The sequence below is a fragment of the Puma concolor genome, chromosome B4 (assembly GCF_028749965.1).
Source record: "Puma concolor isolate L17-30 chromosome B4, mPumCon1.1.hap2, whole genome shotgun sequence".
Taxonomy (NCBI): Eukaryota; Metazoa; Chordata; class Mammalia; order Carnivora; family Felidae; genus Puma; species Puma concolor.
The window spans coordinates 54,624,113-54,647,131 of record NC_141673.1 but is presented as its reverse complement, the minus strand read 5'-3'; the positions used below and the strand labels follow the sequence as shown (position 1 = coordinate 54,647,131).

General features: G+C 38.6%; 1 protein-coding gene across 3 annotated transcripts in view; it reads right to left on the bottom strand.

Moving 5' to 3' along the window:
• TAFA2 (TAFA chemokine like family member 2) overlaps positions 1-22,816 on the bottom strand; it is a 491,182-nt gene extending 468,366 nt beyond the window's left edge. The window contains exon 1 of one of the 3 annotated variants that reach the window (XR_015253523.1): positions 20,987-21,089. Coding sequence is in view for 1 of the 3 variants with exons in the window: in XM_086712930.1 (XP_086569056.1) it covers positions 20,987-21,018 (32 nt within the window). In the remaining 2 variants the exon portion in view is untranslated. Of the gene's footprint in view, positions 1-20,986; positions 21,090-21,322 lie in introns of those variants that run through there. The other 2 variants (XM_086712931.1, XM_086712930.1) reach the window with 2 other exon arrangements.
• Positions 22,817-23,019: the final 203 nt, after the last annotated feature.

Below are 23,019 nucleotides of genomic sequence, written 5' to 3'. Positions count from 1 at the left end.
GTTTTTTTATATATGTATTTGACACCAAAAGCAAAGACAACAAAGGCAAAAACAAATAAGTGGAATTACATCAAAATAAAAAGCTTCTGTATACAGCAAAGGAACATCAACAAAGAAAAAGGCAGCCTACAGAGAGAAAATATTTGCAAACTGTACCTGGTAAGGACTTCATATCCAAAATATATAAATACTTTTAAAAAGTCACTATCTTTTAGAAAAATACAGAAATATTTTCAGAAAAAAAATGATAGCTATCTTCAATCTTCTAATCTGGGGGTAGAGGAGTGGGTGGAGGTAAAAATGAAACAAAACTGGGTTTTGTGGAAGTTGGGTGATTTGGCCAGTATCATACAACTAGTAAGCAATAAAGCCAGAACTCTAATCCTGTTTGTCTGATTCCAAAGCCTATGATCTATTAGATACTCTGAGATACCTCTCAAATGCACCACACAGACACCTGCACACAGCCACTTGTAAATTATTACCACCTGTATTACTTATCTTTGCAGGGTTTTCTATGCCTTAAATATGCATTTAGTAACAGTTTAACAAGTATATATTGGTCATAATAAAGATTAAAACCAACTAAAAGAGTGGCAAATTAGACTTAGAAAACAGCACAAGAAATAGGCACTTTAAAATAAATGACATGTATTTTTAATAAATGCTTTTGTTAATCCATTCCACTCATAACTGATAAGCACTTGTATAACAGAAATGAGTCTGTGATAGATAATAGGAATGGGATTACAATATAAGCACATATCTAAAAAATACATTAAGATTCTAAGTGCATATAGTACATGACTTCCCAAGTTCTTTATAAGCACCATAACTGTCCTCTTCTTCGTCTTGTTATGCCAGTGATTTATGGAAGCCAGAAAAGAAACTTGTAGTCTCCAGGACCAGAGGGCAAAACTTAATAGTACCCTCACAGCCTGAAATAATTGGTACCTCTTTTTTAAATGCCAAACAAAGGAAACTATGTGTCAGAGTCCAGTGTTACCATCATCATAAGTCTAAGATATTTAAGCAGGTGAATCTGATATTAAGCGATTAGCATCACACTGGATACTTTAGACAATCTCTTTGAGGAAAGAAATTTCCTAGTGATGCAGCTCATGTCAAGATACACCTTCCTCTGAAATGTTGCCAAGACATAAAAGAAATACTAGTTTTGAAACTTGTCCAACATGTACATCAAGTCAGCCAGGTTCCTGAGATAGATCACTCCGCTTTTACGTTCTTCCATTTCTACATTTGCTCTCCTAGAGTTATGTATTTGTTTATTACTTTTCTATAGGATTTACTAAATAGAGAACACAAAAAGCTATAAACCCCAACTGAAAAATGGGTTTTATCAGATAACAGACTTGGCTGTTGACCTATTCTACCCAGAACGTTTTATACTCTGAGTTTTCAAAACTGTTTATTCTTAGTTTTACACTTAGGCTGCTGTAACATTTCTTGATTGACCCATGTTTTAGAACCAGTAAGTAGTATGCAAACCTAGTAACATTGAATTATTCACTTTGCTATGACCCACCACACTTAAGGTGTCACATAGTCTCTCTATACATCAGATCATTGCTGTTATTATTTTAGTTTTAGTTACTGATTTTATTAATCATCCCCTTTCTTCCAATGGTTGACCCACACAGATGATCTATAGCATTTGGAGAGAAAAAAAAGAACAGAGAACATAAGTAAGCAACTCCCCTCTGCATAATTTTTTGGCTCCACTCTGCTACAATGTTACGTTAGGGAACAATTCTAAATCCTGAAACACAGGCCCCATACTTTGACGGTATTGTAAGACAACTATAGCTGTGGCTAGAACAACGTTGGAGCAGTAACAAGAAATTTCTGCTCCATGACATTCCCTTGGTAATAAATTGTCAAGAAAAGACACCCCCCCCAAGTTTCTGTTCTTTCCTTCTGATGCATTATATATTGGTAATACTGAAATCAAGTAAGAATACATAAATCGGTATGTCTGCATGGCTCAGGTCAGGATCTCCCAGTTCCTGAGTTCAAGCCCCACATTGGGCTCCGTGCTGCTCGTGAGGAGCCTGCTTAGGATTCTAGTTCTCTCCTCTCTCTCTGCCCCTTCCCCACTCGCCTTTGCTGCTCTCAAAATAAATAAAATTTTTTTTAAAAAAAGAACATATAAATCTCTTTTAATACTAAGAAATTGACCACAGGCCCATATCTATCATTCTTTTAAAATTCACGGAGGTTTAGGAAGAACCTCAGAATGTAACTGTATATCTATATATTTTAAATGTAACTGGAAACTTACTGAAGCAAATCATCACAAAATTCTTTATCAAAAAATAAACAGTATTGATCATGCAGTAAAACCCTTCTTTTGAAGAAGAAAACATTTCAGACAAATTTAATATTCTTACTTGACAATATTATAGGCCCAGAAGATAGAAAACAAGGATACTTTCCTTCCTCCCTTCCTTTCTTTCTCCCCTTATCTTCCAACAAACGTTTGCTAAGGGACAGTATCATGCCAAGAAATAGACAAAGATCAGTCTCTGCCCTCAAGAATCACATAATCTACTGGTTAAGGCAAACAAATAATTATATTTTAATAAGGTGGATGCATTAATAGATGTAAATCAAAATTGCATTAATGCTCAAAAGAGAGCCCCAATAGCTCCATCCAGGTAGAAGACTGTCTTGATATTATTTGAATGATATATTCATCAATATACCAAAGAGACTCTCCAAGATCAGGTAACTAGAACAATCCAGCAGGAAAAAAAGAAGTGTGGGGGGAGGGAAGGGCTAAATGGGTAAGGGGCATAAGGAACACACTTGTTGGGATGAGCACTGGGTGTTAAACCTAGGGGATGAATCACTGGAATCTACTCCTGAAATCATTATTGCACTATATGCTAATTAACTTAGATATAAATTAAAAAATTAAAAAACAGAAAATAAAAAGTTCTTTCAAGACAAGGGCTGACTTCTGCCTCTTTGTATTTAATGCTCAGTATAAAACACAAGGCAGGTGCTTTAATACATCATAATTGCACACTGAAAGCTAGAAAAATATGCCAAGTATTTTCACCATAAAGAGAATTAAAATGCCAGTGATCTTGGTGAGTTAAAAATATAAGCAGAAAATAAATGAAAACTAGAGCAAGCCTTTGACTTAAAACTCAAATAACCTGGGTTCAAATTCAATTTCAATCATTTAATAAGCCTACTGGCCTTAAGCGGGGTACCTAATAACCTCTTTGACTCTTAATTATTTAGCTATAAAATGAAGATGAGGATACTGATACTAATCCTTTGGGTCATTTTGAGGCATCAATGAACTAATATATATATGAACTTATGGCCCATGTAGAGTATTCAATAAATTAGTCTCCTGTCTTTACTATTTACATGGAAAAAAAGATTTCCCAACTATAATAAGACCTTGAAGGATCTCCTCATCATTCTCTTTTAAGATGTTCTAAGCTGAATGCATGTGGAAAAGGTTATTCTACAACCTTCCTTATCAAAAGGTTAAATCTCCCTTGAGAGCAATCAAACAGTGCCATCAATATCAAGCATAAACTCCACCGATTAATTTATTTGACAACTACTGCATATCTACCCTCCGTCATGGATTGTGTTCCAGACCAGTGTCTTGTAAACCTGAGTCAAAGTTTCTGTTCTAGATAATCTGATGGATGATTAGTATCCCCAACAAACACCAGTGTTGGAATTCACCACTTTCTAAAACAACTTTCAGTCTTTGGACAGAAGGAAGTATTACTCACTGTCAAAGAAAAACAGAAGAAGAGTTTTGAGGAAATTGAAAAGGAGTTGAATCTCAGATGTGTAGAGTTTAAGATTCCTGAGACATCCAGGTGGAAAGGTCTCGTATACAATTGGACAGTCAGATCAACAAGGTCTTGCCAGGCCCCAAATTTGGCAATTGTCAACACAAGGGCACTAGATAAGTGATGAGAGAAGATGAGATCAACAAGGAAATAAGAATATGTTGATAAGAGAGACATGCCAAGGACAAAGACCAGGGAACATCAATATTTTGTGGAAAGGCTAAGGAAGAAAAGCCCACAAAGGAGGTTCTAAAGAAATGGTCATAGAAGTAACTTCCTACAAATACTATTTAACAAGACCATAGGGGAGAAGAGTTGAGCAGAAAAAGAAGGGAGCAGTCATCTAGAACAAATGTCAAAGAGATCAAATAAAATGAAGCCTAAATAAAATCCACTGGATAAACAATTTACTCATTAAAATGTTCAAAGGAAGATAACAAAGGGTCCATTTAATGTTTGAATGCCTACAAAATAATGCTCTCCAGGGAACTGTCCACTTGCACTTAACACTCCCAGTGTTAGAAATTTACCACTTTCTAAAACTCTTTATCTTTGGACAGCTCTAAATACTATAAACTTTCTCATTATGAATCAATATATTTCTCCATATATATATATATAGATATATGTATATATCTATATACATATATTTCTATATATATAGATATATATATATATCTGTCCACTGATACAACAGTAGACAATAGTTTTCTAAATATCTGAAGATCAATTTTCTGTACAGCACTTACCCTAATTTTCAAACACGTGTATATACATAAATTTATATTTATTGGTTCACTCTCCTACTAAACTCCAAGGATACTCTCTGTTTTACATACTAAGTACCTGCAGCACATATCACAGTGCCTGAAACATAGTAAGTGCTCCATAAACAATGATTAAAAAATGACTACATTGACAAATAAGATTTAAACTCTAGAATTACTGACTGAGCTTTTAGCATTCCTTTTTTTTTTTTTTTTTTTTTGAGAGAGAGAGAGAGAGAGAAAGAGAGCGAGCACACAGGAGTACAAACATGAACAAGGAAGGGCAGAGGAAGAGGGAGAGAGAGAATCTTAAGCAGACTCCACATCCAGCACAGAGCCCTACTCAGGGCTCAATCTCACAACTAGGAGACCATGACCTGAGAGGAAATCAAGAGGCAGACACTCCACTGACTGAGCCCCCCAGCCACTCCTGGTGTTTTTTTCCTTAATTAATGTTCATATAACTTTCCTAATCAGTATGAGAAAGCAAGATAGACTAGGTGCCTCTTCAACTCCTTCCAGAATGCTGATCATACAAAACGCTTACAAACATTATTTATAGTGGAAACATCCCACTGGGAAATCAGGAAACCTGGATCCCAGGTCTGCAACTATTTCTGTGTCCTTCAGCACATCTGGCTACTTTTCTGGACTGTGGGGTCCCATTTATAAAGTGAATCTTTTGGATTATATATACTCCAAGGTTTTCTCCTGGTTCTAAACTCTAAGATTATGGGGGAAGAGGAGCAGAATCACATGTAAATGTTATAATAAAATGTGTAAAAGAAGTATTTGAAGTGTCTACTCATTGCTCTGATCATATCATTTTCTCAAACTTCACAATTTTCTTCTTTTCTAAAGTTATCATGTGTCTACGGTAAGCTCCTTTTATACCACATTTTCATTTTGCCATATCCCCAGTCATTTGAAATAAAACTGCCCTGTCATCTTCGACAAAGTGGCTCTTCAGGTGGAATTATATTGTTGTTTGTTATGATTTTAAATCCTCTCTGTAACAAGGGGCTTTTCTCTTGGCCCCAGCTAGAAAGTTTTGTTGCTACTTATAATTTTAGAGCACAATCTATAGTGATATTTATTGGCAATTAAGACAAATTATCACCAACTACTGTTCCCATTCTTTAAGCCACAGCTATAATTCAGACCAAAAAAGTGATTCAAGTATACAAAGAGCATATTATATATATTCTAAAAATAAATATGTTTTATACACACACACACACACACACGTATTGCATAATACTTCTCATTTAAAAAAAAAAAAAAAAGAGCCAGTATGTCCCCATTCTTTTCCTTCAAAGAGTCAAAAGAAAATACAACATAGCTGTAATACAGTACTTCTCCTTTGATGTTGTCATCATATTAAAAACACCCATAACCTTCCAGAATAGGAACTTATTATTCTATATTACCATAGAATGTCTGCTGCCTGCATTATCATATCATTAGGGGGAAAAGTCCATTTACAGATATATTTTCTGTTTTACTACAAAAGGAATTGTCTGAATTATTCCAAAATAATTAATGTTTTCATGAGGCTTTGTCATTAATCCGAAAATTAGAAGATTGCATTGTTCAATACTCAGCAAGCATTTAACATCTAATTAGACTTATATTGATGTTCTACAGAATCAACTGAGTTCTGCAACCAGGGACTCTGCATAAGGCTATTCCCACCCTACCCAGAAGAAACCCATTTCTTACACAGCAAAAAGCCCAAGAGAGATTTTTGTAAGATAGACGTAGTAGGCTATTTCTGTCTGAATTTAAATTCCAGGGGTGCCTGGGTGGCTCAGTTGGTTAAGCATCCAACTCTTGATTTCAGCTCAGGTCGTGATCTCAGAGTTTGTGCGACTGAGCCCCACGTCTGGCTCTGCGCTGACAGCATGGAGCCTGCTTGAGATTCGCTTTCTTCCTCCCTCTCTGCCCCTCCCCCACTCACATGTGCACTCTCGCCCTCTCTCTCAAAATATAAATTCCAGAAAAAGACATACTTTACCTCACATTTCTTTAAGAGGTGGAGTTTGGGGGGATGTTTTTCAATTCAAAAGAATAAATATTTGAGTATATAAATGAATTTTTCAATTTTTCTTGAACACCAGTACTGTATTTCATTACTTAAAGTTTTTCATCAAATGAAATTAGGGAATCATAGAAAGTTACTTATGGGATATTTGAGGCATATTCAAAGAATGCTATGCATGTTAGTGTAATTTTAATGATACAACTCTAAACCTAAAGGAATAGAATCTACTTAGGAGGTCTAAATATAAATCATTTGAACCAAGACAATTCTCTGACCAGCACCACATTAAGCAAAATAAGTTTCATTTTCCAACAAGTATGATTGAGATGTGTGTTGTATGATTAAAAACTCAGCTCTGAAGGCAGGCTGTGTGTTTCAAGACTCATTTCTTCTTACAATCTGTGTGGCCTTGGTCAAGCCACTTATTTATAAAACAGGGATAACTGCAGTTCTTTCCTCTGGAATTTCTGTGTGAATTAAGTGAGATAATTCATGTAAAGTGTTTGGCACATGGCTGGTACATTGTAAATGCTCAGGTTTTAAATGTTAAAAATGTCTATAGATCTCTACAGCAAGTAATGACCACAGGGGAGATGTCTTTGTCCCCTCCCATCATTCTTGTCCATGACAGCAATGCAGGGAACCAGTCAGTACACAACGATACTCAGGGGGTAGCAGAGCCAAAATGGAAACAGGCGGCTCTGGACATGCTCCCCACTTTCCTCCATTACTCTCTATTCTTCTCTAGGCAGCAGGTCACTGCAGGAAAGGTAGATTCCATGATGTATGAGGTTTACTTACTGTAAGCTGAGCAAAATCCCTGAGAGAAAACAATGGAGAGAAGGGTGGCTCTTCCTGCTGACATTAAAAAAAAAAAAAAAAAAAAAAGCTACGATTCTCTTATATCTAGTGTTCTCCAGGACTCTCCTCTTGGTGATTTTTAAGCACTCTTCTGGGAGACCTCATCCGGTTAGAAAGTTTCAACAGTTACATGTACACTAGTGACCTCCCAAACCTCTAGGTCTAAACCATAATTCTGTCCTCAACACCAGACCCAAATTTACAAGTATTTGGATTTTCTTTTGAGTATCCCAAGGATGCCTCAAACTCCAAATGCTTAAAATTAAACCAATTATCTTCATCTATAAAGACTACAGTTGGCTCTGTACAGATCTTACTGTACAAGATCTTACTGTACAAACAGCATGCATCACCTAAGCTAGAATCTATTCTGGTCTCTTTTCTCTCCCTGTCCCACACATTCAGTCTCCAAGACCAGTTGGTTCTACCTCTAATTTATGTCTTCTTTTCCTCCTTTATTCCAACTCTTTTCTTCAAACTCTTGCCAGTTTCCACAATCACTGAAATCACAATCACTGAAATAGGTCTCTAGTTGGTTTCCCGGCTTCCTAGCCTCTACCCTCCATGGAAATTATCTTCTATGCTGCCACCAAAGAATCTAATTACAAGAGAAGGGTGGGCTTCAAGAGGGACCCCAGTAGAGAAGTACTAAAATCCTGGCAGTATAATAGATCACTCATTTTTGCTACAGTTTTACTTACAGTAGCTACAAAAGTAGACATAAACTGAGCAAAGAAAAGGATTTCCTTTGATGTGACAGAAAGATATACTGTCAAGAACTGTGAAAGGTCTGAGATTTTTACCCTCCTTGTAAGCTTACAAGTTAGTCTACCATATTTTATGGATGCTGGAAAAAGACCTAAGACTCCTGAGTCAGAGACAGAGGGCTATTTCTCACACACAGCAAAGCAGCATGAACATCACATTTGAATTGGTTTCCTTTGCCCCCAAATATCTCAGGTGTGATGCAAGGCTGCCCATGTGGATGCTGCACACACATTGATTTGTGGAGCCCCAAACTTAAGGAACCCAAATATTGGACAAATAATGGACTGCAAAGAGATCTACCCTTTGCTCTAGAGGGAAACACTGTATTTATTATGTTGGACATTGAGTAAATCTGCCATTACCTTCCAAGCCTATTCACTTCTTAAACATCCTTAAAAAGGTATTATGAGAAGTTAGCATCTTGAGAGACCCATGGAAAATTGTTCCCAACACCTAAGCCTTGAATTCAAACCAGACTCTTGGCACCCACTGGCTGTATCATTTTTGCCACTCTGTCAGTGTCCTCACCTAAAATTAAGGATAGCACTCATCCCTAACTCACTTTACAAAATCAAATGAAATCACATGCATGAAAGAGTTTTATAAAGCAATATAGCACTAACGATGCAAATGTAGTCACTTATGCCTCTGGAAATTTGTTGTTTATTACAGAAATGAAAGATGAAAATAATTCAGAATTTTATAATAAAAAATTAAATCTCAATTAATAAAATTATTATTAATGCCTCACTAAATGCCTGAATGTGTTCTAGGTTAGGTGTGGGTAGTACAAGGTGAAGAATAAGACACATTCCTTGTCCTCAAGAATTCCAGTGTAGGAAAGAAGCAGATAGGACAGCATCTAAGATGTATTCATGTGACAAAACAAAAGCATAAAAGGATGACCTATGGTCATCATTGACTTATAGAGCTTGGAGGAAGTTAAGTAATCATTAAACCTAACCATTTCATTTACCAACAAGAAAACCGATAAATACATATTAACTGTTTTTAGAAGTTGACAACTAACTGGTGGCAGGGTCAGCATTAGACCCATTCTTTCTGATTTTTAATTTGATAAAAAGCCTTGACAGAAATTTCATATTCCTGATAGAGTTTTTCCAAGACCAAGAGGAAAATTTGGTTTGGCACTACCATTTTTCTCTCCTCTATGGTCTTATTTCAGTTCAATGCCATTTTACCTCTTTGCTACCCAAGAATAACAATGGTTGCATTTATTCTTTGTCTAACTACTACTACTACTACTACTACTACTACTACTACTACTTCTTCTTCTTCTTCTTCTCTCTCTCTCTCTCTCTTCCCCCCCCCCCAAAGGTCAAGGGTTTCCTCTTTTATTTGTATAAAAATGCTAGGCAGAACAAACTTCCCTTCTGACCTCTATTTTCTCCCTTTTGTGTCATCTGGGCCCCTACCTAATTCTTCTCCTTCATAGCCCACAAAATGCTAACTAACCCTACCACCTTCTCAATCTCTGATTGCCAGTTAATCAATCTGCTTCTTTCTTTCATCTCACTCCAGTCCGCCATACCATCTACACAGTCAACTTGAAGCAGACTTCACAAAATACAAAGTGAAACATTAACCACGAACTCTTAAATCCACCTTGAAGATTGAATGTAATCAGCTGCCAGGAGAAGATACAAGGCAAGGAAAACCATAGCTCACCTACCCTTCCTAGAAGTACGGCTGGACTTAACAGGGGAATTAAGTGTGCCAACTCCTGGCACAGATGAAAAATCTGTGTCTATCTTCTGACTCCCCCAAAAACTTAACTACTATTGACCATGACCAGAAGTCTTACCTGTAACATAAACAGTCAATTAACGCATATTTTCCATGTTATATTATATACTCTACTCTTAGAATAAAGCTAGAGAAAAAATATTATCAAGAAAATCATAGGGAAAAGCATTTATAGTACTATACTGTATTTATCAAAACAAAACAAAACAAAACAAAACAAAAAACGTATAAGTGGACCCACACATTTCAAACCCGTGTTGTGCAAGAGTCAACTGTTTAACATGGACTTTGCCCCACAGCAAAATTCACCAAAGTACAATAAGCTCGATTTTAATTCTACTTACTGATTTTGAAAATTTTTCAGTACTATACAGTACCTAAATTTTTCACTCATCTCTTATTTGGGATTGGGGTGGGGAAAAGGAATAGATCTATTTTTCAGTAAGTTCCAGAGTAGCACTAGCTCCATAACCTTAGAGGTTGTATATTAATTACACAAGTATGAATGTTTAGGGACAATACAGGGAAAAACCAGATCCATTCAACTTAAAGCCTGTCTTTTGACTCATTTAAGAGTTCCAAAAATACTTGCAAGAGTAAAAACATCACACTTAAGGGTTCTGAGAAACTTTTTAAGTATATAGTTTATATGTGTGTAGGTATGTACATAAGTATATGCTAATATATGCAGTTTAGTGCAATTTTTTAAAATAAAAGCAATGCAAAAAATTCAAATTAAATTTTGCAGTAATCCAATAAGTTGACCTTTTTTGGTTTTATAATATATAAAGGTTTCCTTAATAATTAAATATAGTGGAAGAGTTTTAATTTTGTGAAATTCTCCATGGCAGCAAGCATTTGAAAGTTTATTTAACACAGAAGGACTAAAATAAAAATCAATAAATATTTGAATGCATACTATCCATACTAAATAGCATTTAAAATTAGAATACCAATAATTTTCAATATCACTGAAGCCAAGAACAATGGTATCACAGTTAATAGTGTTCCTGAAGGTGAAAAAAGTAAATCTGGTTCATGATAAATTATAAAAATGGTAATTGTGTAGATAAGAATAAATGGCTTTAAGTTCCCTAATGAATGATGAGTCAAGTCACTGACAAGAGCAATCAAAATATACTCCATATGTGATTAACATTTAAATTTGACATTGACAAATATTATTTAATTTATACAACAGTAGAATCACAAGCATACGTAATCTCTAAACCTCCAGGTTATAATAAATTGTGGAAAGAATGGAATTATCTATCAGCATGTTTTTGTCCTTTATGATTTGCCTAAAATGTATGTATTTTTTGAGGGCTAAAATATCTTTCATGTTAGAGATGGAAAGTATAGGTCAAAATAAATGACTCTCCCTCTCCTTTCTCTCTCACATGCACTCAATTAGACAGGATAAAAGACAATTCTTCACAGAATACTTCTCACCCATTGAAGAAACTTACAAAAAGACAGTCTATCAATATGAACTATTAATCTTCTTCCCATTAAATGTATTAAGTACCTATTATGTGCTACACATTACGCTAAGCACTGAGAATCAACAGAAACATGATATACATGGTTTTGCCTCACAGAGCTTACAGTCTAACAGACTCAATAAAATTCACATGATTACTCACCTATAAGCAAAGATATTCTATATAATAGAAACTCCTAAGCCCTTAAAAGAAATTGAGTAAGAAATAATAGCATTATTATTGTAAACTATATAAATCATACAACTTGCAAGAAAACAGATTGCTTCTCTCCCTCAGACTGATATATTGAAATCTAATCTCAGTTTATAATTAATATACCAGCATAAGGAAACTTAAGAATTCCCAGGGCATTGATAAAACTGACAACAAAATAGTCTACCCAGTGAACTGAACCTGTGACATGAGACCCAGGTCAGACTTCTGTAGAATAGTCACACACCTGAGCTATGATACCTTCTGGCATTAGTAAAATGGTTTTAGGGGGGAAAAATTAGTAATATATGAAGGAGTCAAACTCCCTAAATAGTAAGTTACTATGTCTTCAATCCTAAAGAGACCTCTTCTGGAAAGGTATTTAGGGTCAAGCAGAGCAAAAACAAAAAAGAGATTCAGTTAAAAGTGGTAAGCCCAGTAAACACACAAAACCATCATTTTTAAATCCCTCTTCTCACCTACTCATAATGACCACTCAAGTAGAACAAAAATCTAGACATTGTGGCCAAAATTTTGACATTTAAGCCCTAAGAGGAAGCAACTGCTGTTGAAATTCCAAAAAACAATGATTTGGAGAGCTAAAATTGACCTTATATGCTAGAATACAGCCATGTATAACGTGATGCTGTAGTTATGAAATAAATACATTTACTTCTTCAAACTATAAGATGTAAACCAAACTTGCATTAGTATGTGAAAAGCAGACAGTTTCTGATCTACTCTTTGGGATAAAATATATCCTCTAAATAGAAAACTAGTAAATAAAGCAAACACTTATAAATTCTACACTCAGATTTGAAAGCCTTTGAGGCAAGGGTTTTGAGTCAGTGGCCAGGTTTAGGCTACTCACTATGGGGAGAAACCTGTCAGAGAGGTAAGAGTGGGAGACCTCCCCAGATTCTTACACGCAGGGAATGAAATTCAGTGGTGAAAAAGCTCTCTAAAGACTTGAAGCTTAAAGTGTAGTCCATGGGCCAACAGCAATAGCTTCACCCGGGAGCTTGTTAAAAATCTCAGCCCCCCCCCCAGAACCTCCATTTTGGCAAATTTCCCCCACATGATTTGTGTGCAAATACAAGTTTAACAAGCACTGATCTAAAGGAATAAGGCATTACAGAACCATACAGCCCATTCCAAATATTGGGCATAGATTTAAACTTCTGCATTTCCAGCACATCCCTTAAGCCCTCCAAGATACCACCAACTTTAAGGTGAGCTCAGCATCAAGTGTACAATGAGTCAATAAGAAGAAAGAACACTAAATGCAGAGGTTAGAATGACCCACTCCTCATTATCATTCAGCTCCTCCAGCTGAGTCCTAAACTGGAAACCACCCTGGCTCCAAATGCCAGGGGGTTGGGGGATTATGGGTAGAGATGACAGAAGGGCAGGCACATGCATATCTTCCTAACTAGCTGTCCCCACACCTCCATCTGTCAACAGTGGCACATTCATGCCCCTTAGCCTGCATATGGCCTGCAGATATGTCTGTTGGCCCACACAACAGTTCAAATTTGAATCCATTCCCAACATTCATAAATCTGGAACTTTCACATTAAAAAACTCTAACCACCTAATTCTCTTCCACAAATCAGAAAATCTGGCAACACCAGACCCACATTCCAGCACGGGGCAAAGACTCAGCTGTCTCACTTAGATGTTGACCAGAACCTCCTACACTCCCTAGGGTCTCCCCAACACTATAGCTGAGGTTGCGTGTCACTTGCAATTTGTTACCTTCCATTTGGTCTGCTTCACTCATTCACATTCCCAGCCTGACCCCTATTGGCTTTTGAATTTTTGACCCCTTTATTGATCTCAAGTCATTCAACCTATTTGAATTTATTCTTTCATATGTGTAATTCAGGAAAAGGGGCTATGGCTTATATCACCTTCAGTTGGATCAGAAACCTTTTGATCTGGAATCAATCCACTGAATTACACAGTACCTCACCTTAAATTAATACTATGATTTTTTTCTACATAATTCATTCCAATTCTGACATTTTAGCTATTTTAACTATTTCTTTTCAAAACTGTGAATCTTAGTCATAAACAAGAATTAATAGCAAGAGCAGCCACAGCAAAATCCATTGTTGAATCATTCTTCCAGATTCATTTCAAAACTTGTATATACTGAAATGGCAAACTGGGCACCTGGGTGGCTCAGTTGGTTGAGGGTCCAACTTAACTCAGGTCATGACCTCCTGAGTTTGAGCCCCACACCTGGCTCACTGCTGTCAGCACAGAGACCCCTTCAGATTCCTTGAAACTTTTTCTGCCCCTCTACCAATCGCAGTCTCTCTCTCTCAAAAATAAACACAAACATTAAAAAAAAAAGAAGTGGTAAATTCTATGAGGGCAAGTACCTTTGTCTTTGTTTACTGACATACCTCAAGCACCTATAGCATGCTCAATAAATACTTACTGAATAAATGAAAGAACTTTCCCAAGAATGATAAATTCTCAAAAATTCATACACAGATTTTGAATGAATGCCTTTAATTGCCAACAAGTATATGAAGATTGATTTGCTAGCCTAACTCTATTTGGGTTCATCAAACAAACCTTTCTATTTCAGTGACTACAAAAACCAGCAGTAGAGAGAAGACATGTTAACAAGCCTAAGCCTAGTGACCTATCACAACTTGTTTTGCAACAAAACAATGTCATGTAAACTAGGCAAAATGGCTACACTGAATTATGAGATTTCATCTGATTCAATTCTATGTACCCACATCTAGAATCTTGGGTCATCATCATAATCACCATCATCATCATCATCCCAGTCTTATAAAGTTGGACAACTGTCACAGATCACTTATCGAAAAGCATTTATGGAACATTTACTGGCGTGCCAGGAATTAAGCGCTAGATGTCTGACTTCCTAACTAAAAGATATGTCCTATAATACTATTGTATGTATCTCCAAAACCATGATGTTTATTAGATCTGTACACAAGAAAAAAATTTCCATTTTTAATTGTCTTGAAAACTTGGTCAAAAAAATACATTCCTAAGAAACTGAGGCACAGAGAAATGAAGTGATTTTCTTGTGGTTATGGGTTATTTAATGGGAGGGCTACAAAAGCATCTCCAGAGCTCTCACCACTGCCCTACACTGGTTTTATAATAGTCATTTTCAAAATTTAGCCGCTAACCAAAATGCAAGCCAATGAATTTTAGCCACTCAACAAACGATATGATGAGCAAATGTATCTTCAAATAGCAAAGTCTAAATTTTGACCAAATTCTGGTATATTTATAAACATACCAACAATCAATCTAAAAAGAGCTTGCAATAAAGTACATGCATCTTAGCAGAAAACTACTGTGATACAGTATTTCAAGAACTAAACCTAAAATAAAATTGTTAGAAATTTTCCTTCAACTTAAAGCTGCCCCAAATGGGGCCTGTTTTATGGAGTATGAGATTTCAACGCCCTTTCACTCTCCTCTTTGTTTTTGGATTGCCTGACTGAAGAAATGTGGATCTTCCACCTCCTTTCTCTTTGTATACTGTACAATAACTAATTTGACTCACCTTTCTGTAGAAAATACAAACAAAAGCAAGACCAGGTCACTGCTACTCACATGTCTGATGGCCATTCTAAGAAAGAATTTACCAAACTCTTCAGCACCAACAAATGTGAGTATGCTTTTCACCATACATCTAGAGCAAGGTAAAACTAAACTAAGAAGGAAATGGTAACAATAACCAGTTTCTCCCACCTTAAATACCTTTGGAATTACCCATAAACTAATACAAATAAGAAATATAAGGGTGTATGTTGCTTTCCTCAAATGATCTGCATTGGCCATTTCTGAATTCTCGACTTATTTGAGTAGTCACAAATTCACTGCATTGGTACACAAAGCCCCACCGTTCAAGGAGACCAAATTTTAGAGCTGTGGAAAGCCTGCCCTCCAGAATAATGTATTCTAACAAAAATCTCTGTGTTCTATTACTAGGTTGAAGCTTTGTTAGTAAGATTCCTATGACCACATAAGCCTTTTTCAGTTGCCTGCTTTTGTTTAGTGTGATCCATAATGACAAACAACATGAAGACAGGAAAAAAAAAAACAGGGACAACTAACCCAACCTACTTTTCCTCATAGGCTTTTCCCTAAGAGAGCAAGCATATTTAGTTCCTCCAATATTTAAATACAATTCTCATTGGAATCTCAAAGAAGGAGGTTAAAAAACAGAAATGCTGATCCAAAATCAAATAAAACCATGGCGCAGCTTCTTACCTATAGGTAATAATTGTGAAAGATCAGCTTTTTTGTACCAGAAAGTATTTGTATCCTCATAGCCCAGGCCATTAGGACTTGAAAACTTTAACTGCAAAGCACAAATGCACTTTTCCAAAAATCTTCCATCATAGTGCCTACTACAGATACCTTCATAAATTTCCTTATAGAAGCTGCATAATCCACCACAGAAAACCAAAGTGTTATTCTCTATTATTAAACTCAGCAGAAAGCTCTATATGCAGCAACAGGAGGCCATAGCAATTAACTCTGTAAATTGAAAGGTTTAAAATTTTTGCATGACCTTTAAAGGTCAACACAGTTGCCCATTCACATTCACATGCATGCAAATATACAGCGACTAGTTCATAACAGCAAAAAAAAAAAAAAACAAAAAAGAAACAAAAATATTTAGTGAAACAAACCTTGCATTCATTAAAAGCTACTGTGCACTGCCCAGCTTTATGTCAAGAGTTAGTTTTACATAGCCCACAGAGACAAAAAAGCAAGACACTTGTCGGCTTGTCCCCATTTTGCCAAAGTACTAAATTCAGCCCCACCACCATAATTGCTCAGAATGCAACACTGTCCCATTAACCAAAATACTCTGTGAATAATTTCAAAAATTTACTGTATAAAACAATATAAATATAAATTGAATTAAATTAGTATGTTTGTGCTATGCCTACATAGCACAGGGAAAGGGAGCTATACCTTTGCTAATTGGCCATTCAGAGGAAATCACAAAATTACAGCACCTATGGAATAATCTAGGAAATTGAAGGAAGTGATTAAAAGGGCTTTATTATAAGCATGTACACACTGATTCCTTAGTTATAGCTCATACCTCATTCATATGGATCGCTGTGAATAAAATAGAATATTCTCCTTATAGCTTACATATTGTTTTCATCTGAATCACAAAAGTGACCTGAAAGTCTTCTATTTTCCAAAGGCAGTATCGATAAATTGGCAAAATAGGCCAGAATTTCACGGATTCCAGTTACTAGCTTGCCTATCATCGCAACATAGGATGAAATCCAACATATACATGTGGTACACACATTGGGAAGTGGGTGGGTTTTGGAAATCGAACAAATGTGGAATCAATATGTTTCTAGAAAATTTGTAGATACCATGTGTAAACCAGAGTAGCATGCTCCAATGTAACGCATGGTTTGTTTTAACTGTGGAGGTGCATAGTTAAGAAAGATCACATACAAACATAAGTGTTTTAAATGTGTTGAAATTCCCAGTCATAGGCTCAATAAACACAACCCAAGCAACTCTACGTAAAGGACAAAGCTGTTTTTGTTGTTTTTTTTTTGCATTTGTAACCTAACAAAAATATCTCCAAAAGAAAAACTAAAAACATTTGTAACCTAACAAATAAAAGTGCCTCCAAAAGAAAAACTAAAGAGAAAAACATACTACATGCAACAGTGGTCCAAATAGTAAAACTCAATTATAAATGACCTTGTAAAACCATGGATGCAGTTACACTGCAGGTCAAATCATGTAAAATAGTGAAAAACTATGTACCTAAAAATGTAGGCTTTTTAAAAAGTCATTCTTTCCTCTTTAACACAAAACCAGTATAATACATGGGTGCCATTAAATGAATACACATATATGTATATGGACATACAGAGATATAAAGATTACATAGATAATACAGAGAAATATATTTAAATACTACTTTTCTTCACATTCCAACAAGTCTAACCACACTTCTTAAATTTCTGTTAAAAATAAGAAAATAAGAATTGCTTGCTATATTTCATTGACAAGGACACGTGAATCACTGTGCCAAACGAATAGAATCAGATTTTCCAAAAATGACCAAATAAATCAGTGGTCGATGACAACTAAAAAACAAAAAATGAACGGGGCCCACCTTTCCATCTCCCCTGTATCACACTATGCTCCAGATCTAAGCAAACCAGATCTAAAACAAAACTTTTCTCTAAAAAGACTTATGATAACCCCCTTGTGAAATTATTCCTATTCTTCCAATGGTATAGTGGTATAGTTCTCCGAGTAGTTTAGAATAAAGTTAACCAAAGAATTTTGGAACAAAATGGCTAATATACCACATTATGTATCATTAAAAAAAAAAAAAAACAATGGTTTGTAAGAGAGATATATGTCAAATACTGTGCAAGCATGGGAACCAGATAGGAAGTTGATTCAGTTAGTTTGGCCTTCATACCCAGCAGCAGCCGGTGTTAATGCATTTCTTCTCTTTGTTTTGATGGAGCCCTACTAATGACAAGTTGATGAATTACATGTGTAAATGTCAGGCATAGATCAAAGGGGACTATGTTAGATGCTTATTTTACTTCAACTTAGTGTTTTTCACCAAGAAAACAAAACTGCATTGCACAGTAAAGTTCCTTATTTTTACTTGAATCTTCAATGAACAAAACAGCTGCAGAATAATACGACTTAATGAGGCATCCCTAATAAAACACTGGAGAAGTAAAAGCAAGCACACTGAACTGTTTGCACTCTGGTTGTTTCATCTTCTCAAATCTATTAGAGGTAACTGATGACACTTTGGAACATTCCTAGTTTGGGGAATACATCAGAGAAGCAAATGGTCATCAGTTTGGAGCCACAGCTGAACTTAGGGCAGAACCTAACAATACCTTTTACTACAACCCATGATGATGCCTGGAAAATGCTGGAAAGGCACATCTCACCCTATGTGTATAGGTTAATCCATAGCTGCAATTAGTGATAAATCAACCCTAAAATGCACTTTCAACATACCAATATCCAAAAACACCTTGTAAAAGAATCATCATTAAATACTATAATGGAGATACTGGATCCAGGACCACTAAAATTTCTGATAATATATAAAATAATTTTTAGAAAATCATTTATCACCCCCTAAGTTTCATCACTTTATAAATTTTTAAAAAGGTAAAGTGGCCATGTCTAAAAACAGATCATTTTACAGCTGTGTCATCACATTTTATAACTTGGTGGTTAGTAAATACTATAATGCAGTGTCTAAGCAATATGTATCTTTTTTGACAAAGATCCATGGGCGTTTCAATGAATCTTCATTCTTGGTTAAAACAGCTAACATTTTTCAGATTCAAAAGCACATATACTCAGAAACCTTAGATTCCCCTTTGGCACAACTTGTAGCATCATAGGTGTTTGCTTTACATCGAGGTTTTTGGTTCTTCTTTAAGAGGTATCAGCATGGCACTATGCCTAATGTGTAAGTTCAAGTATCCTCAACTACACAATTTTATTAAAGGCAAGAAAAGAATCAAGATTTTAGTCCCAAAAAATGCCACACTGAAACTGTGCTCTTCCTCTTAAGTCACCGGTGTCTAAGTGTTCCATCGGTAGTGACACTGCTCCCATAGCATCACATCTACAAATGTAACCCAATCTTTTCACTGAAAATTAAGAAAATAATCAAATAAGCTCCAGTGTGGTTACTGATGGCCTCTCAATGACTACTGATGGCTTTAAAAAATTAGGACTCTAAAAAAGTCAGCATGCAAACAATTGACTCAAGATGAGATCCAAAACAGATAAAGTAGGCAAAGAGAAATATGAATGTCTGATGAATTTTAAGGAGGTTAGGTACCAATTCTGAAATTGTAAAAGGTTCAACCAGTCTTGAGAACACATGTGCAAACATGGAAAGGCTGGAGTAAATACAAGGAATCTTAATGCTTTGTTTTTTTAAGGTTTTAGAAGTGTTTTTAATCTCCTTTGGTAGTTATTGCCATTTAGCACTTTACACAGAAATCTTAATTACTCATTTGTCTTAACTTACATTGCCTAATAGAGCAGTTTTAAAGTGTTAATTGATAACAGTCTGATTATTGATGTCTCCAACAATCTAGTTGGGAAGACAGGAACCAGATAATTACCATCCAGTCAATAGTCATTGAAATTCATCCTGTCCTGAGTGAAGGACCCTTACACACTAACTGCTTCGGGGTACTTTTCAGAGTTAAGATTGCATATAGGGTTTGTTTGTTGTTGTTGTTGTTGTTGTTGTTGTTGTTGTTGTTGTTGTTGTTGTTTTTTCCAAGAATGATTTTTGCACAATTCAAGAGGGGATTTACACTCACAAAAGGAAGATATTTTCTTTTCTTATTGCCACAAGTCAAAGTCAACCAGCACGAGGGGAAGAGAGGCTAGCTAGCCACTACAGTAAGTACACATTTGATTCCAAACCCTTCAGGCAATTGTTTTAACACTTGGTCAGGAAGTGGAATACTGAGTAGAAAAGCGACGCGTCTACCCGAGGGCTCAGCGAGCGCCTACAGTTCGTCCTTTTCAAGTAGAGACGAGATAGCTCAGACTGCAGTTCTAGGAGAAATAGGGCGACGAATATCAAACTTTCCTTTGCAAAGGCAGTTTCTGGAAATAACACGTTCCCCACTGACAAGTGCAGATCAGTAGCCTAAAGAAAACACCTCTTAGTAGGAACCCGGCCTTTTGGAACAGAAGGGGGAAGGGACAGCAAAGCAGCAGGGCAGAAAAGCCATGTACCATTAACAAGATTTGGGGAGGCACCTATCAGGAAAGAAAAGTATTTTAAAAAACCGTTTCTTGAAGCTGTTCTTTTTTTTTTTTCTGAACGCTGTTGGTGAAACGATCCTTTCCCTAAAGCTGTCCTGTAGAATCCTTTACCGAAGCTTTGCTTCATTCAGTCATGAAGTGTCCGTTCCCAAATCTAAGAATATCTTTAAAACACGCGAGGCTCCAGAACTTATCAAGATGATTCTTTATGAAAAGAGTTAGAGGTGGGAAAATCAATAGCCTCATCGAAACGCCCACCCTCTGCAGACAGGCCCGAGAATTAACTAATCAGAAGTGGACGGAAAGTGGGGATTTCAGAAAGGCGACCCGACACGTCCCACCGATCCTCCCTTGAACGCGACCCCCAACTCCTTACGAAGAGTCCAAAATGGTTACCAGGCGGGATGGGCTTGTGTGAGGAATGGCATCAAACCCACTGCAACCCTCGGCCGGGCCGCTCGCTGTGTTAAGAGAAATGGGGCAGAGGAGAGAGGGAGGGCACCGCTCCCCGAGCCTCCTTCGTGTGCTCTGAGCCCTCTCGGCGTCCCTCCACCCCCGCCCCTACCCTGACCGCCCGCGAGGGAGGTGCCGGGCGCCCGGCCCGCACCTGCTCTCACCCCTCGCCGTCCCGGGGCGGGCCCCCTACGGCCCGCGACCCCCCGGGTCCTCCAGCTGCCGCCCGCTCCCCGGCGCCGGCGGGGAGGGGAGGCGGGAGACGCGGCTCGCACCTACCTGCAGCCCGGCTTCCTGGTGGCGGCAACACCTAGCGACGCTCCTGCAGCTTCCGCGGGCCCGCGCCAGCCTTATCGCTCTTGCATCGCTTCCAAGATGCCAATCCGCCGTCGCCGTTCAGGGGCATAGGGAACCCACGTCTGGTGTGGGGTGTGCTCGTGGAGGGCGTGTGAGGGTGGCCCTGAGCGCGCGTGTGTGCGCGCGCGTGTTTCCTCCTGCGATGGCAAAGAGGGCTCAGGAATCTCTTGACATCCACACTGGAGTCCCCCTGAAAGCGGGTGCAAGGTGGCGCGCGTGAACCTCGCCTCTCTTCCCGGCTCTCTCTTCCGCGGTGTCAAAGTAATCAAAAGACGTGTTTACTGAGGCAAAAGCCCGAGCCCCGCAGCCCTGGCCAGCGCCCGCGGTCGCCCGCGGTCCTCAGCGGGTGCGTGGGGTGCGCTAGGCTCCCCCGAATGCGAGAATCGAGGCGGTCTTGCAGCGAGTAGCTCTTATTCCATCTCTGATCCGTTTGCTCTCGACGCCGAGTAGACTTTTCCTCTCGCCTCGCGTCGCCTCTCCCTCTCACAGACACACACACTCACACATCCTCCGTCCCTCTCTCCCGCCCTCCCTTTGGCTCTCGAGGGAAAGGCAATTGGAGGAACGATTCACCTTCAGGAGAGCAGGCAGGCTACTCCCGTTCCCTGGCTCTCGCGGGTCCCAGGTCTCCAGCGCGGAGGAGTTGCCGGCGAGGCTCGGGGCAGCAAAGAGCGGCTCTGCGCTCGGCGGTCCTCGGCCCTCAAGACGCCGGCCTCCTCGGATCAGCTGCCCCTTGTTCCCGCTCTTAGCACACAGGTCCCAGCTGGTGCCCTCTCTCTCGGACGCTTTGCGCCCAGGCCACTTAGCAGCAACTCCTGGCCAGCTGCAGCCCCTCAATCCCGCCTCGAAGTGCTGCGGGCAGAGCCCCACGCAGCCCCGCCGCTGCCCCCCTGGGCATCGTGGGCTGGAAGGAAGGCAAATCCGCCGCTGTCCCCTGCCCCCAGCACGCGGCCGGCGTCACCACCGACAAGGTGCGACTTCCAACATCGAACACGAGCGAGCAGGTGTTGCCCGTGTCACTTCGCTAAAGGCGGGAGGGAAGAGAGGAGGGGCGGGGGAGGGGGCCCAGGAAACAAATCCGGATGACCAGGCGGAAAAAAAGTAAGCGGTTTAGTAACCGAAACCCGCTCCCCGCCTGTCACCCCAGGCGCTGTACTGTCGAGACACCGGTGGTGTCTTTCAGAAAGTCACCGTAAAGGGCAGGACCCCCTGGGTCCACCCAGACCCCTTATTCCAACCAGCCTGGCTGTCCTGAGAGTACGGAGTGAGGGCCTCCTTGGATGGTGCAAGGACCACGCGGAGAGAGAAGAGGTCCCGACACCGCAGGTTGAATTAGGCATTAAAGTGGGATGGCAGAACCCGGCGGCGTGGCCTCCCTCCGGTCCCTGCCAATAGCCTGTTCTGTTAGCAGCCGCGGCTGCTGCGAAGAGCGAACTGCGGTCCTGCAGGAAAGGAGACAGTAAAGGATGAGAGGGCGGCAATCGGTATAAAAGCTGGACTATGTCTCCCTCTAGAGGGAGAACCGGGTGAGAAAGCTTGACTGGAGGTAAGTAGGACTCCCAGTTTCTCCACAAAGAAAAAAAAAACAGCATCTGGTTCCTGAGAATTTTGCATTTTTA